Source organism: Mixophyes fleayi, chromosome 9 (genome assembly GCF_038048845.1).
Source record: "Mixophyes fleayi isolate aMixFle1 chromosome 9, aMixFle1.hap1, whole genome shotgun sequence".
Lineage (NCBI taxonomy): Eukaryota > Metazoa > Chordata > Amphibia > Anura > Limnodynastidae > Mixophyes > Mixophyes fleayi.
The window spans coordinates 100,592,690-100,609,542 of record NC_134410.1 but is presented as its reverse complement, the minus strand read 5'-3'; the positions used below and the strand labels follow the sequence as shown (position 1 = coordinate 100,609,542).

At 40.7% G+C, this 16,853-nt stretch overlaps 2 protein-coding genes across 2 annotated transcripts in view; one reads left to right on the top strand and one right to left on the bottom strand.

The window, feature by feature from the left end:
• Positions 1–16,853, bottom strand: part of PSMB7 (proteasome 20S subunit beta 7) — a 979,390-nt gene that overhangs the window by 108,228 nt on the left and 854,309 nt on the right. The window lies entirely within an intron of this gene.
• The window catches only part of LOC142101665 (kinesin-like protein KIF14), a 92,805-nt gene that overhangs the window by 21,057 nt on the left and 54,895 nt on the right, over positions 1–16,853 (top strand). The window contains exons 7-8 of the mRNA XM_075186058.1: positions 10,674–10,704; positions 15,371–15,478. Of these exons, the coding sequence (XP_075042159.1) occupies positions 10,674–10,704; positions 15,371–15,478 (139 nt within the window). The remainder of the gene's footprint in view (positions 1–10,673; positions 10,705–15,370; positions 15,479–16,853) is intronic.

Here is a 16,853-nt window from a genome sequence, read left to right as displayed (position 1 = left end):
GAGAAGTCATTTCTTGTAGGAAAAGTATCCAATCCATTTTTACATTTTATTAGTGATTTTGTGGCCAGAGCCTTGTGTGGTTAGGAATTCTCCCATCTTACCTTGCAGTAAATAACTTTTCCTGTACTCCTGGTGAAAGTCTTTCATTATCAATTTATGGTCATTGTCCTGTGTATGGTTCTTGATGTAAAGTTTGGTCTTTTTTATACAAATCTTGGCATCAACCTTCAATTTAATGAACCACTCTAGTTTTCCTATGAATGTATTACATTGTGATGCACCAAACTATACCCCATATTGAAGATGTAGTAGCGCAGTACTATGCTTGCATCATGTGTATTAATCCCAAGATTTTATTAGCCTTTGCAACTGCTGCCTGGCACTGTGCTGCTACTACTTTTCCTCTGTAGTATTCCTATGTAATTTTTCCATTTTATTTTTATCTCCCAGTTGTATTACACCTAATGTGTAAATGGCTTTGTTACACCTTTACTGCAGCAATTAGTTGCATCACCCTCCTAGCTTTGTTGCAGCTAATTGCTGCAGCCAAGGTGTGTCACCCTCCATTTATCTACATTAAACTATTTGTGCCACGTCGTTAGCTAGTTTAACCTTTTGTTTAAATCTTTCTTTTGTAAGTTGAGATCCTGCCTTGTTAATAACCCTCCATATCTTGGTGTCCTCAGCAACAATGCACACCTTACCTTCTAGACTGTCTACAAGGTCGTTTTATAAACAGATTAAAAGACTGAGGCCAGTACTGACCTTTGATACACCAGTAGTAACATTAGCACAGTCAGATTCTCTTATATGAAACCTCCGTTGACCAGTATCTAGTTTAAACTTAAAAGGTATGATTTTCAGTCACCTGAGATGTGCTGCAGCTTTCTCCTGATGCGTGTAAATCTTTTTCCATTTTTTGTCACTAACTTAATCTGATAATGGGTGAGATCACAGTACTGGAGGTGTGATAATTGTATGATGGAAGACTTGCATCTTTCATTGCAATCCATCCTTCCATCCTGTCTTGTCAGGTCAGAGCAAAATTAGATAGTGGAGGGTTGGTTGTTTTTTGTGTGTTTTATATATCTGGAGAAAACACAGTGAGAATGGACACATGGAAGTCTTGGACCAGTTGCCTTGCAAAGAGGCGCACACTCTTAATCCAAGTGTTTATCACCCAGCAAACTTTAGAAACATTTAGAGTATATCTTACTCATTTGAAATTGACAAACAAAAATGGTAATTTCCTACTTTCAATGCGCAGGTGATTGATGTTGCAGTGTTGGTTTCTAGCAGCTTGTTAGAATATATTTTATTATGCAATGATCATGAATTCCTAATCGGTTTTCTCACACTACTTTCAGTCTTATGATACACCAAACCTTTTAGGTCTCAATGTAACTGCTAAAATTGCAATCGCCTACATGCTCTATTGCCACACATAATTATTGCCTTTACAGAAAAACTACAACAATCAATGCCGACATCAATCCAGGCTTGTTTTGTAGTTATAGCAATAAACCAGTTGTCGTGTAATGTATGTGTTTGAAATATCTTTGAGTTGTAGTAATAATTGCATATACACTTTCCCAGTTGGGATAGATAACTAGTTTGGAATCTGTTTTTCTGTTGAATAATTTTGTACGTGATTAACCTGCTGAGATATTTTTCAGGTCAGATTCGGGTAGTAAATACCTCCCTCTTTCAAATACCCATATGATATAGCCCTGAGTGTACAGTATTGAACAGTACTGTTACATTAACCCAGAGGCGGATTGGGAACTTAAAGTGGCCCTGGAAAAAAATTCTTAGTGGCCTCATGTGGGTGGGACCAAATCAACTGGAGGTGGGTCCAGCACAAAAGTAGGTGGGATTTAAAACTACCGGAATTTGGTTGTATTAACATGTAGGAAAACCTGGATGTGATGATTTAAGACAGTGGGTCATCTCTAAAGCAATATAGGGAAAAGTTGCCAGTCCTGTGTTCTAGAAATACACGAATCCTTTTGCACAATCTGCGACTGGTTTATGCCTCTGTGCTCCAACTTGTTTAGTTGCCTACTAATACATTCTTTCAATATTCTCTACATAGAAACATACCTGACTTTAAAATAGTACTCACATTTGATAAATAGATCTTACCCTCCAACCATCCCTGACATTAAATTAACAGTATTCACATTTAATAAATAAACCTATTACACTCCCTCCAAACAGCCCCAGCAATAAATTATTAGCATTTTCGTTTGATATAACCATTCCCCAACCATCCATGTTTATTAAATATTCACATTTAATAAATAGCCCTCCACCCCAAAAACTGCCCCATATTCAATTATGTAAAAATGTCCTCTCATCCCATCTTAATTTAATAGGCCCCACCAATAAATTGCCCCACCATCACCCTACAAATAAAATGGCACCCATTAAATAATTAGTCTCCACCTAAACTCTACCATTAAAATTAGTTTTGTATGTGCAGCCCCCTCTCTGAATAATTTTCTCTGTGCAGCCTCCTCCATCCCCAGAGGCCATTCTGCTGCATCGCTCCTCAGACAGGAAGTGAAGTAAAGACTTCCTGTCTAAGCCCTTTCAGCGACAGGCAGCCTCACGATTGGCTACCTGTTGCTTTCCACTGACCACCAATGCCTTTGATTGTTGCCACCCCCCCCCCTGCACTGGGGGCTATTAATAAATAAAAAGTGGTACATGAGGCGACCTCTTTGGGCCACCGGCCTACTGAGAAGCTTCCCGGTAAAATCTATGCCCAATCCACTCCTGATTTAATCTATCCTTGTACCCATCTCCATGAGTGCCAATTTTACAAATGTACTATGTCTTGGTGCAGAAGCAAACCTTCTATACATGGTTGTAATGTGGTATATAACTGTTCACATCAGGTCTCTGGTCGCCCACATCAAAATCCAAATAGTTTGTTAAAATGTAAACAAACTCTGAGACTAAAATGTTTTTATGTGCAAAGATGAAAATTATGAAACCCTTTTCAACTGGATGGAATAAAGTCCAGAAAATGCTTCTTGCCTATTGCAAAGAATACTACATTTCCCCACATTGTTTATCCACCACATCACTACCTCTTTTTTTAGTCCTAATTTTAATATACAATGCTATGAGTGAACCTGTAACTGTTGAAATTAGGAGGATATTAAATGTCTCCTTGGATCCATGACCAAATATAGACAGTAGGCTGTAGACCACTGAACTCCTTGGTGAGGTCTAATAACCTTGTAGTAACATAAATGGTTCATATGTATAAAAGTGATCAGCAGAGGATCCTCATTGTCTAGATGTAGGTGTAATCCAGTTTGTCTGTTGGGTGGTGGGGTACTTCTACATTACACCTAGCTCTAACAATCTTGGATTCACCACCTAACTTTAAATCCGTCTCACCTCCAGCCTGTGGGTAAGCATCATATGCAGGTTTAGTAATGGCAAAGTACTTGCAGTGTAGATACAGCAGGTATAGTTGTGTAAAAGTACCAATGTTGTAATAAATGGGTCCCAGATTATTATTATTATTAATTTTTATTTATATTGCGCCACAAAGTGTTCGTAGCGCCGCACAGGGACAAACAAGTACAATACAAGGTGGGACAGCACGGTACAGTAAACAATAAGCACAGTAACTCAGTAAGCTCAAAGCACAGCTAGAGAGAGGGGGAGGGAAGACCAGCAAGCACTGGAAGGGCATGGATGACGGGGAAGGGCATGGATGACGGGGAGACCCCCAGAGGGGTGGGGGGAAAGGTAGCTGGAGAGCAGAGTTAGAAGTGAAGGAAACAGGAGGAGAGATGGCCCTGCTCAAGGGAGCGTACAATCTAAGGGGAGGGGTAGACAGACAGACACAGGGATGAGAGGGAGAGAAGGGGGAACGGGGGCAGAGTCAGGGGAGGGGGAAGAGGCAGAAAAAGGTAGGAAGTTAAGTGGGAGACTGGAAGGCTTTGAGAAAGAGATGGGTTTTTAGAGCCCGTTTGAAACTGGACAGATTAGGGGATGTTCTGATGGAGGGAGGGAGCTTGTTCCAGTGGAGGGGAGCAGCGCGGGAGAAGTCTTTGACACGCGCATGGGAGGAGGTGATCAGAGGGGAGGAGAGGCGACGGTCATTGGCCGATCGGAGAGGGCGGGATGGAGCGTGAATAGAGATGAGGTTGGAGATGTAGGGAGCAGTGGAGTTGGCGAGGGCCTTGTATGTGAGAGAGAGGAGCTTGAACAGGATTCTGTAGGGGAAGGGGAGCCAGTGAAGGACTAGGTAGAGGGGGGAGACAGAAGAGGAGCGACGAGAAAGGAAGATAAGCCTAGCGGCTGCGTTAAGAACAGAACAAAGGGGAGCGAGATGAGAGTGGGGGAGGCCAGTGAGGAGAAGGTTGCAGTAGTCCAAGCGGGAGATGATCAGAGAGTGGATAAGACATTTGGTGGCATCTTGGGAGAGGAAGGGCCGAATGCGTGCGATGTTACGCAGCTGGAAGCGGCAGGATTTAGCAAGAGAGAGAATGTGAGGGGCAAAGGAGAGAGAGGAGTCGAGGATGACACCGAGGCAGCGAAGTTGGGGGACAGGGGAGATAGAGGAGGAGCAGACAGTGATTGAGAGGTCAGAGGGGGAGGAAAGACAATGAGTTCGGTTTTGGCGAGGTTGAGTTTAAGGAATCTAGAGGACATTCAGATCATCTTTCTTGATGAAAATAAGATATAGAACTTGCATCTTCTGATGTCACACGCCAGCACAGTTCCCTTAGTTCCCTTTGGTAGTATATGTATTTGACATGAGCTGAGATATGTGTAATGGAGTTGTCAATCTACTCTTCCTACTTTGCCCCTGCACAGTCATGGTAACTTCAGCTTACCCATACTACTTCACCCCCTTCTGTCCTCCACTACACCTTAGGACATTAGCAGGTGAAGTTTTAGACCTCAAGGGTATGTCTCAGACAGAATACCCATGCTCACATTACTTTGCTCTCACAGACAGGGCATATTAACAGCTTTCTGCACTGGAAGTACTCTTAATCTTTCATTCCAGACTATGCAACTTCACTGGCTTCACTTTGTGTTCCTCTTGGAACCATCATCATCATCATCATCATCATCATCATCATCATCATCAGGATGATGATGATGAACCACTTGTCTTCACTTGATAAAGTTTAAAATAAACAAGTCCTGAGGTGTATTGGCAGTAGTGGCACTCTCGGATTGCCCGGCTCTGCTCTGCGCAGTGCATGTGCTGAACCCAGAAGGGGCCCCTCTCTGCTTTTCAGGACAAAGGGCCCGGAAGGCTATCACACCTTGTTGGGTTTTTACTAGAGATGGGCGGGCTCTGTTCCCCGAGAACCGAACCCACCTGAACTTTGGTACTCGGCCTGCTCGGAATCCAAATCGAGGCCGAATGTCATCGTGACGTCATCGGATCTCGGGGCTCGGTTCTCGCGATACTTGAAGATTATAAATACACGCCTCCACAGCAATCCATCGCCATTTGACAGTGGGAGAGAGCATCGTGTAGTCACAGGCTGATTAGAGCAGGGACAGAGAATACAATATTCTGATTCCAATTGTGCTAACAGAAATTGCTAGAGAGGAGGATAGAGGACTTTTTCTTTTTCAATATTTAGCACTCCCCAGTGCTTTTTGGGTGTCCCCCATAATTGTGCATAAATATTTCTGGCTGTCAAAATTACTATCTGTCAGCAGTAGCTACCAAATAATTTTTAGCACTGCAAGTGCTTTGGGCTGAGAATGGATTCAAAGCAGTCCACATATGAGCAGAATGAGCAATAAGGTTCTGTCACCAGTCCTGATGTTAGGGTTCCCAGTACGTCATCTGGGCAAGGCGATGTCAAACTACAGTGTTTCGAAATCAGTCCAAAAAACAAATTTTTTTTTTTACTGTGTTGAAGCGAAAAAAGTGTTACTGACCAAAAGTTAAGTGCCGATTAAAAAAATAAAATAAAAATTGCCAACATGCCATTCTACACACGCGGTGGCAAAGAGAGAATGAGGCCTTCACCTTTGGCTATTAGTGGCAGATCCCAAAAAGTTACCGAGCCTACAATTGGTGCACAACTACTGTTACGCGTCAAAGCCGAGCTGCAAGATAACTGTAAGGCATTAGAGGATAATGGTTGCTCTGATTCACAAATGACACCAATCCCTGTGGAGAGTCCATCCAACAGTGGGATGTCTAATCGTGAGCATTCTTCTGATGTGTGCCTTAATAGCCCGAGTGTAGCCGGTGATACACAAATTGCTGTTGCTGCTGCTGGGTGCTGGGGGTGAAACGTCAGCCCAGAGGCAGGTCAAGAAAATGAGCAGTCCTACATTTCAGCAATTAACTGTGAAACAATCATTTGCTAGGGAAAGCAAATATGACAGTAGTCACCCAGTCGCCAAGCGAATCACAGACGCCATGGCTGCAATGTTAGTGTTAGATCTGCGTCCAATCTCCACAATAAACGCAGCTGGTTTTCCACAGTTAATTGAGGTTTTGTGTCCGCGTTACAGAATTCCATTGCGACACCATTTCTCCCGTAAAGCAATTCCACAACTATACCAAAAAGTGTGTAAAAATGTAGAGGTTGCACTGAAAATGCCATTCTGCCCACTGTCCACTTAACCACAGATATGTGGACAAGTGGAAATAGCCAAACCAGAGACTATATGACTGTGACAGCCCACTGGGTTGGTCATTGACCTTCACCAACAGGAACAGCAGCAGCATTTACACCACTACGTAACATTTGTCACAGGCAGGCCACTCTTTGTATCACTGGCTTCACTAACAGGCATACAGCTGCTGACAATTTGTTACGAAAACTGAGAGATGTGATTGATACATGGCTTATACCACTTGGACTCTCCCCAGGGTATGTCATTTCTGATAACGCCAACAATATAGTGCGAGCATTACAGCTGGGTGATTTCCAACACATTCCCTGTTTTGCTCACACCATCAACTTGGTGGTGCAGAGCTTCCTACGAAATAACCATGAGGTGCAGGAGATGCTTTCGATGGCCCGTAAAATTTCAGGCCATTTCAGGCATTCAGCCACAGCATGTAGGAGATTACAGCAGCTCCAAGAGCAGTTTAACTTGCCCTGCCACCAACTTAAGCAAGAGGTGGTATTTAGGTGGAATTCCACCCTGTACATGCTTCAGAGGATGGAGGAACAGCGCAAAGCCATCCAAGCATATTGCACAAGCCATGACATTGGGAAAGGAGGGGGGATGTATTTCACTCATGCACAGTGGGGAATCCTTTCAGTGCTGTGCAAGGTGCTGAAACCATTTGAAGTTGTGACGTGTGAGGTGAGTGCAGACTCTGCTAGTTTGAGCCAAGTCATTCCTTAAATTAGACTATTGGAAAAGCAGCTTGAGAAAATGAAGGAGGAGCTGAAAGCAAGCAATTCAGCAAAGTATGTTGGCCTTGTCGATCAAGTACTTAATTCGCTTCACAATGATCCTCGAGTTATTAAGATCTTGAACACGGATCAGTACGTTTTGGCCACTGTGCTTGATCCAAGGTTTAAGACCTACATTGAGTCTTTACTTGTAAATGAGTGAGATTTGAACTTTTGCAAGGAGCTATTGCTCAGCAAGTTGGCCGCTGAACTGGGCCTTTGCTTGATGACGTGTCCTCCACTTTCTCAAGCTGCTGCTGCTCGTAAAAAATTAAATTTCCCAAAAACAAGCAGGGAAGACGCAGGGGGCAGACCAGAACAATTTAACTTCTGGTCTGGTTTGAAGGATTTTTCAAAAAAATGTCACTTTGCCCATAACTCCATCCAATACGAGTATAAACATGCAAAGGATGGTGGAGGATTATTTTCAAGAGGTAATAGATATGGAAATGTCAGTCCCTTTCCTTACTGGGAAGAAAAGCAGGCCATTTGGAAACCCATGTACAAACTTGCTTTGCAATACCTAAGCTGCCCACCCTCCAGTGTGTTCTCTGAACGAGTGTTCAGCACAGCAGGGAACTTAGTCAGTGATTGCCGTAGAAGGTTACTTCCCAAAAATGTTGAGAAAATGATGTTTATAAAAATGAACTACATCTTCCACGAGGAAGGCCTTCACCATCCAAGCACTGACTGTTCTCTAAAGGCGGATTCAAGCGGCGATGATGACGTACACACTGGTGAGGATGAAGCTGAAGATGATGACCATAACATCTTTTTAAAACTTTCTATGTAAGTGTAGGGTGCAATCTACCCTCAAAGAGGAAAGGGACTTGTGGCATTTCCATATCACGTACTGTCTTGAAAGGCTGCTCTTTGGGCAATTTCTCCTTAAAGGTAGGGTGTCATAGACAGAGTGATCCCAAACTGGCTTTGTCCATTTCTCTTAATATTGTACAGTCTATAACGGCTGAATTTTTTGTTTTTTTTCAACAAGTGGAGGGGGGCCTATAGAGACAGAAAGCAAACTGCCTTTTTCCATTTCTTTACATATTTAACTATAAGTGTAGGGTGTAATATACATCCAAATACGATGTCTGTATTGCCAATATGCATAGATGGAGAGGAAGACAATCTGTTTTGTGTGTAGAATTAATAAAGGCCTACCTACCAGGAATTTGATAATTTATTAGCTTTACAATTAGATTACTTATCCATGAAACAGGTGGAGCACTAAATTTGGTTATTTTAGGCCCAAAAACATTGATTTTTCAACAAAATAGCAAAACAAGACCAAACAAAACCAAAACACGCAATGGCGGTTTGGCAAAACCAAAACACAACGGTAATCCAGATCCAAAATCGAATACAAAACCAAAACACGGGGGTCAGTGACCATCTGTAGTTTTTACCCAAGTTTTGCTATGCGGCCCAGTAGTGCACTATTCCATGCTTCGCAGCATCACCCAAGTAGTCATTGTGGCAGTCGAGTTCACTTAGCATCACACAAATGGTCTACAACAGGTAATGAATACACCTGTGCTCCAGCAAGGAGATAAAGAAAACCTGCACTGTTGGGGTACCCTGAGGGATGGGGTTTGGCAAACGCTGGTCTAAAACCTAAGTGGTACCAGACTGTAATTGATGCTGAAAATAGCCTGCACAGTTGGTGCTCTAAAAAATAGACCCAGATGGGGGTGCGAGGGTTAAAGGACTGTTATGCCCAACAAAGGGATATCTCATTGAAAGTGCCCTTTCTGGTGTCATGGTGATATTGTGAACGTTCATACTGTAGTTGGTGTTCGTAAATTGGCACCAAAAATTGGGATCCCTTCCCTCCATTTAGAATTACTGAATAATATAGAAAATGTATATGATTAACAATGGTTCCCACAAACACTCGCAACAAAACATTGCATCAACTCGTACATAATCAGGGACATGACGCTTACTTAGCATGCCATATGGGGGTTGGTACATGTGAATATATAGACAGAGCATTGTTGTCAGAATGCGCTAATTATAAACTGCAGATACTTAACCTTTTCCTGACATGAAAGATTTCTTTAAGTCCTTCCCCTGCGCTCCAGTAATAACTGCGGCAGTTCCCGTGTTGTAAGAAATAGGAATTCATGTATTTGACTTTCTGTAGGCCGCATCCTTGGATTAAATTATTTCTGCAGCCATAATAGGATTGTAGGGAACGATAGCAGTGGCTTTGAACTGTCCTTCACAGCGCTGCAACACAAGTAAGAGTGGTGAAAGCACTTCTGTCATTGTCATATTCACTCGACATTCTGAGTGTTTAATTGCGAGTTTGAGTGCTAATTTGTGTAAATGTGGCTCTAGTGTGTCTTTTATTTTTTATATTAAAACTGGTGTACTTCTAAGATAAAATCTCCCTGCTTTAAATTATTACAGGTATTGCAATCTCCCCAGAGTTCTGTGACCTATATAAAAGCATACACTGCAGCTCCTTAGTAACTTCTAATATTGTTATAATTTACAGTATGAGGTAAGTTATGCCATACTGTAAATCTGTATAATCAGTGAGTTCTGAGGGTATTGCATTGAACTAGTTTTGTGATGTCATCACTTCAGTTCTCATTAGGAACACTTGTGTATTCTAACATATGGACAGCCTGCGTTAAATCCATCTCAGATTTGTATCCTGTATATAAATGCAGTCTGCCTACAGAACTCTTGCTTTTATGTATGCAGAACTCTGACTTCTGATATGTATGTAATTAATAATAGGGAGTGCATTATTCCCTACGTGTGTATAATATAAAAGAGGTTCTGAAACTAGACTCATGGGCAAATAGGACTTTACAGGTAAAATAAATAAATACTTTATTTGTTATTTACTCCTAGCAGCACCTTATCACTGAGACCTGCTGTGCCTTGTATTACAATGTTTTGCATTCATATATGGTGTTCTGTGACTGCTCCCCCAGTTCACCTGATAAACACAATCTCCTCTTAACATATGGTCTTTTTTTTTTCCTTGTAACACAGTTGTTTCTCTATACTTGATAAAGTTTAAAATAAACAGGTCCCGAGGTGAATTGCAGGCATTACAATTGGATTGGCATCTAAACAGTGGAGCAGTTGGTGTCTTGGCGCCAGGGGACAGAAAACAGCAGGTTTTTGCTGGAGGGGACAACCACGTTATTTCCCTCTTGGTCCGCTACAACTAAGCAGATGTCCTAGAATTATTATTTTACCTTCTAGTAATTTTGCCTCTTATCCTCACAGGTATGTGGTTGCCTCGTTCACAGATGTGCAGGTACGTTTGTCTGAGCCTGTGTCTCCAGCGCCATCTGCTGCTAATTTACAATGCTACAACTTTTGCTTGAATTCTAGTTCATTTTGATTTTTCTTTTGCAATGGAAACGTCAATCTAATATCTCCTGTTTCTTTTTGCATAAAAATCATCCAATACATTATTCGTCCCATGCAAAGGAAACTGTAAGGTTTATGAACTCTGAAATTACTATTGCAGAACTAGCAGAAAAATGGCATTATATATAAGTTAAATCACAAATACATTGTGATCTAGCTTTACATTGTGATTTAGTCTTGAAGCTTAATCCTAAAGATGGGGGCAATAATACTCTACAGACTTAAGCATAATTTGATTAGGAAAATAGTTGTGTGACATGGTTTTAGGATAGTTTTGTGTGTTGGTTCCCCCCACCCTCTCATTAGTCTAAGTGCAATGTCGGGTCGCACAGTGGCCTAGTGGTTAGCACTTCTGCCTCACAGCGCTGGAGTCATGAGTTCAATTCCCAACCATGGCCTTATCTGTGTGGAGTTTGTATGTTCTCCCTGTGTTTGCGTGGGTTTCCTCCGGGTGCTCCGGTTTCCTCCCACACTCCAAAAACATACTGGTAGGTTAATTGGCTGCTATCAAAAATTGACACTAGTGACTGTGTGTGTGTGTGTTAGGGAATTTAGACTGTAAGCTCCAATGGGGCAGGGACTGATGTGAATGGGTTCTCTGTACAGCGCTGCGGAATTAGTGGCGCTATATAAATAAATGATGATGATGATGAAGTGCAACAATAGCAGTGCTGCCTTTAAGGGTTGTAGTTTAAAGGTGTCCTAAGTCTGATCTGTGACCTGTGTTGTATGGCTGTGTCTGGTCAAGTTAAGTCATTCTCAATGACCATTAAAATACTATAGGTGGTCTCCTAGGGTCTTGCATTCCCTTAAAGTGGATGTGCTCCAACTCCACCCTCAAGAACTACCAACAGTTCATTGTTTTTAGGATTTTTTTAAATAGACATAGATGAGTTAATGTATTTCTCTGGGTCAGTAATGGTCCCACCTGTTTTCAGGATTTCTGTCTGTAGAAACATGTCCTGTAAGTAGCTCTTGAGGACTGGGCTTACGCACCTCTGCCAAAGCATACATCCCAACATGCAATCTGTATGGTGGCACACCTACCATCTCTAAAGTGGGACTGTCCTGCCTAAATCAGAACAGTTGGGAGATGTCTTAGATTGTAACAGCAACCTGGCAAATATAACATAGACTAACTGTTGTAGTGCAGTATAGAAAAGTAAAATGCGTTTGTCATAAAGCTTTTTGCTTTGTTAAAAATGTTTTGATTTATTTTAAATTCTTGTGTCAAAGCCTTGGTATGCCAATGTTTACAGCCTATTTTATGAATATAGTACTCTTGGATACATGATCACAACCACATTACATAAGATTTGAAATTTGAGCCAATTCTGGGTTCACTATTCAGTTGCTCTGCTTCTACAATAACTAGCAGTCATTTTAAGGCCGCCAGTTCAAGACCCAGGAGTGTGCAATCCTAAAAAGCATTTGAATTATAGATGCAAGGAGTTTTATCACTAGCCTATATTCTCAACTACTTTACTGTATCTTATTATAGAACATAAACACATTAATCTGGGATTTTATATTTAATCTATATACATGTTTTAGGTGTGTCCAGCAGATCTAGTAAAATCTGACATGGATGAAAGAAAGTTATATTTTAATCAGGGAAGGAGGAAACAAGTGAAAACCAATAAAAACCCTGCATAAGTAGAACAAACAAACATCAGAAAGCTGAATGAAATGTACAATATGTAATATTTTGGTATAACCCATGTAATTAATCTGTGCATAAAACAATAACTTCAAATAGAAACTGTCCTGAAAGGCCAAATACAACATTTTGGATGAATAGTCCTACTTATAGAACTTTGATACTCATTGGTCTGTATCCTGACCAATAGCACTCTGTAATAGGCTATATTCAATTAAATGCAGATTGTACCTGATATTGGTGCTTGTCTAATCTGTCTGCAGACTAATTCCCCTCCTCCCCCCCCCCCCCCCCAGCCATGTGCATCTAATGATTTTTGGGGAACAGAAAAACATACATTTTGGTTTAAAAAAAAATATTATTAATGGAACTTTTTTAGGTGACTTCTAGTCGGCATGTCGAAGAGTGATTTAACGTGGCAATCTTTATTTCCTAGTGTACACCAGATTAATAATAATGTTAAAAGCATAAGAGGTGCCATTTTAGTTCCATCCTTGAACATGCGTTTCTCTGTTTTTAAAAATGTGTTCAACCATAGAAGATGAAACAAATCCTGATTATAAGGAAGGCCATATCGTAAAACATTTAAGCAGAGATCTATGCCCATAGGCAAGATGTTACCTATAGAGTGAAAAAAATCCATAATGCAACCTATCTAACTGGTTAAGGGTTAGTAATTAGTAATTCGTTTTTAATTATATTTTGTGTGAGTATTCTGATACTGTATAAAGAGTGACAGTCATCTACATTCAGGGTTCACATATAACATGCCCGTTAGGCAAGTGATGGGTTAAGACTATATGGGAAATAGGGATATGTACACACAACACAGGCGCACTCTCCCACTCTCCCATTGTCACATATGGCCCCCCCACCTGCTCACTCATCGCATATCCCCCCCCCTCACCTCTAGTCTAAGCTATTCCAGGACTCTGGCTAGAGACTAACCTAAGAAACCTGCCACCACCACACCCCAAACCAGGGGTTACATGTACATTAGTGGGAAGAGTGCCCCAGTAGACATATGTTCATGAAATATGATATAATGTTTACTTAACCAAACATTTTCACAGAACATCTTTTGTCCACTTCAGGTTCATACAGCGGTATGTGTGCGCTTTCATTAAATTGTGTTGCATGAGCAGTGTTTTGATTATCATGTGTTAACTATCAAAAGTTTCCCCGCTCTTCTGTTGAACTTCACGCTCTTCATTTTATGCTGAATGACAGCCACGAACGGTGACTCCTAAGTTACTAAAAAATGTAGCCACAGGCATCCTTCCAGCAGTGCCCCATAATGCATTGGACTGGCCGTTACACACACAGCAGACAGGAGTAAGGAGGGTGAACTCTTTAAAAAGTTTCACAGCTAGAAGGAAAAAGCTTGTGACAGGTCCCTGCGGCAACCAGTTTAACTCTTTACGTGCCAGGGAAAGTAAATATGCCTTCATCTGCTGCGCTGCTTGTAAGATGCCCCCAGCCATATTGAGTCAGTAGGTCTCAATAATGCATATCCGCTTGGGTCTTTGTACTTTGGCTGTAAAAATAGATATATCTGCAGAATTCTTTATTGCCAAAATGTCATAACATGCAGCCATAGGGCCTTTCAATGGCAAATATTCTCTGTACAACACTGCATAATATGGTGGTGCTATATAAACAATGGTAAAATATAGACTTGTTATTTAGACTAATTTGTGGGGGGGACTACAATTTTAAATAGCATTTCTTTAACTAAAATTAAGTTTAGTTGGAGTCTACATTTGGAGCCATATGCATAAGGTGAAATGTCTAACAGGGTATAAATATTTTGTAGCAAGAACTGCTACGGGCTTGTCACCTTTACTATAATAAAGATGTATTCTGTCCTGCAGTGTAACTTTGGCTGGTCTGGTGGTAATACAGTGGTGTAAACAAGAAAAGAGGTTCTGATATTGGAGCCACTATTACTAATTTGTACCAATACAAAGACTCATTTAATCTATATATCAAAATCGGTGTCTTTAAAAAAACAACTTTATTATGTCAATTAAATTTTATCTAATAGTATGGTAGAAATTGATATTTGCAAAATGTAAAAACAAAATCTGAATAAAGTACGAAATTGTAACAATTAAAAAGGGGAAATAAGCTCCTAATTATGTTCTTTATGCCCTCAAAGGAACCAGTCTATTTGTGGTGTTGATGATCATATACAGTAGGTTCAATAGATCAAATTATTAGAATGATCGCGTTGATATTATACTATTGGGATTTGAAATTTATTAATCATACAAAAACATTTCTTGATATAGTTGATGTTGCAATTTGAGTTGCAAAACCTATATTACTTCTCATAATAACTATAGGGAATTCTCATTTCATTATCGCCTCCTTTGTGTGGCATGTAATAGTTCTCAGTTGGTTGTAATCCATTAAATAGCAGCAGAGATATAGATATACATATTCTAAACCTTATTGGCACACACACTTTGTGCTACTGGATAAAGGTTGTTTCCTCAATACAGTTGCATGCTGCTTTTATTCTTGTAGATTGTATCACTGATAATAAGGCTTATTCTGTATCTAACAATCTGGCCGTCATAATCTACATTGTATGCAGCCTAAGCATTCACAAAAATCTATCATACTATTAGAAGAATTTTAATTGCTATAATTGTTTATAAAAACACAGATTTTGATATATAGATTAAATGAGTCTTTGTACTGGAACAAATTGGTAATAGTGGCACCAATATTGGAACCACTTCTCTTTTCATTATTACATATTTCATTGTTCTGGGAGTGTACCAAAATATATAATGATGGATATATACCAGTAACTTCGTTAGAGTGCAAATGTATGCACGACTAGATCATGAAAATTTTTTGTTTCGATTTGTACTTGTAGACGTGGCTAGAGTTTGGCAACAAACAAAGGGCCACAGCAGCCACAGGAATGAACGACAAGAGCTCACGATCCCATTCTGTGTTCGTACTGTCTGTGATCCAAACTATGGTAAGATCAAAGGGTCATCTTATCCCTTGCTGCAAGGAAGACCTCGTACTCACTGCAATTTAATTCCATGTGTACTAATGTTTTTACATTGGCTAGTACAATGCATACAAATGTTGTGGTCGAGAGGGATGGGATTTCCTTCCCTTACCTTGTCCTCCAGACACGAGTCAGGTTCTTTTCTGTTCGGATATCCAGTGGTCAGGAGATAAATACTTCAATGAAAGGGACAAGGATTGGTCAAACAACTTGGGTTTATTAAGAATGCTGTAAGGATAATTTTGGTAAGCCACCGCGCCACTGACCCCTTCAGCTTAATGGTAATGACAAAATAATCGTTTGATCAGCATGGAGCACAATAGCATTTAACATATAATATACACCTGGTCAGCATAAGGCACAATAGCGATAACATCTTCAATATCAATAAATTAATTTTTAGGTAAATCACTTAACATTAACATTCATCTAAAACATTTGGTACACCAATATCATCCCTGGTAACGTTACCATATTTTACACTCAGTCCTGGGTTGAACTGTGCACAGGAATTTTGTAGTGTTTAAATATCCTGCAGAAGTTTCCAGAAGGGTTAATAATCCCGATTAAGTCTCTGTACTTTCTCTCTAAAAGGTAGATGCTAAACTGTAGGCAGTGTTAAAGATTATAACAAAACACAGGACTGTTACTCAATTCAGTCACAAGATGGCGCTGTTCTCTCATCACTCTTCCCTCTGACGCTGGGGTGTGTGCAATACACTGCAGGCTAGGATTTTACCTTGAAAAGGTTCTGCAGTTCATCAAGACTGTGTTGGACGCCCCACTGTGTGTCCCCAGCCGTTCTCCAGCCGTGTGTGCTGGCAATGTCACCAGTTCCAGCAGCAGATCAGTCTATTATGTCAGCTTCCCCTTTCTTGTTGCTATATCACACACTCCTCCTTCCTGCACATCCTCCTGGGTAGTACTTTCAGTTCAACTGTCAACTGTCATTCCCACTGTGTCTTCCTCAGCCTTTAGTAACACCTTGTAGCCCTGCATTTTAAAAGCGTTTATGCACTTTCTCTGTGCTGTTTAATAGGGCTTTGGGGCACCACACAAACGGATCTGACAATGGAACTCATTGTTTCAAACGACCACATAACCACTCATGTTACTAGCGTTCTGGTGCACTGCCTCTTTGTGTTTTATTTATCTTAAGGTTGCTTTATTCACTTGCATTTACCACAGATCTGAGAAGATTGTGACCTCCTGTGAGCCCCAAAGTGCTTATAAAAATACAAATGCTGGAAACAAATTAAACCCTTTTTGTCTACATTGCATTTTCACTTGCGTTTTGTCTTTACGTTTTCTTTTAAACACAAGTTAAAAACCCAGTGAT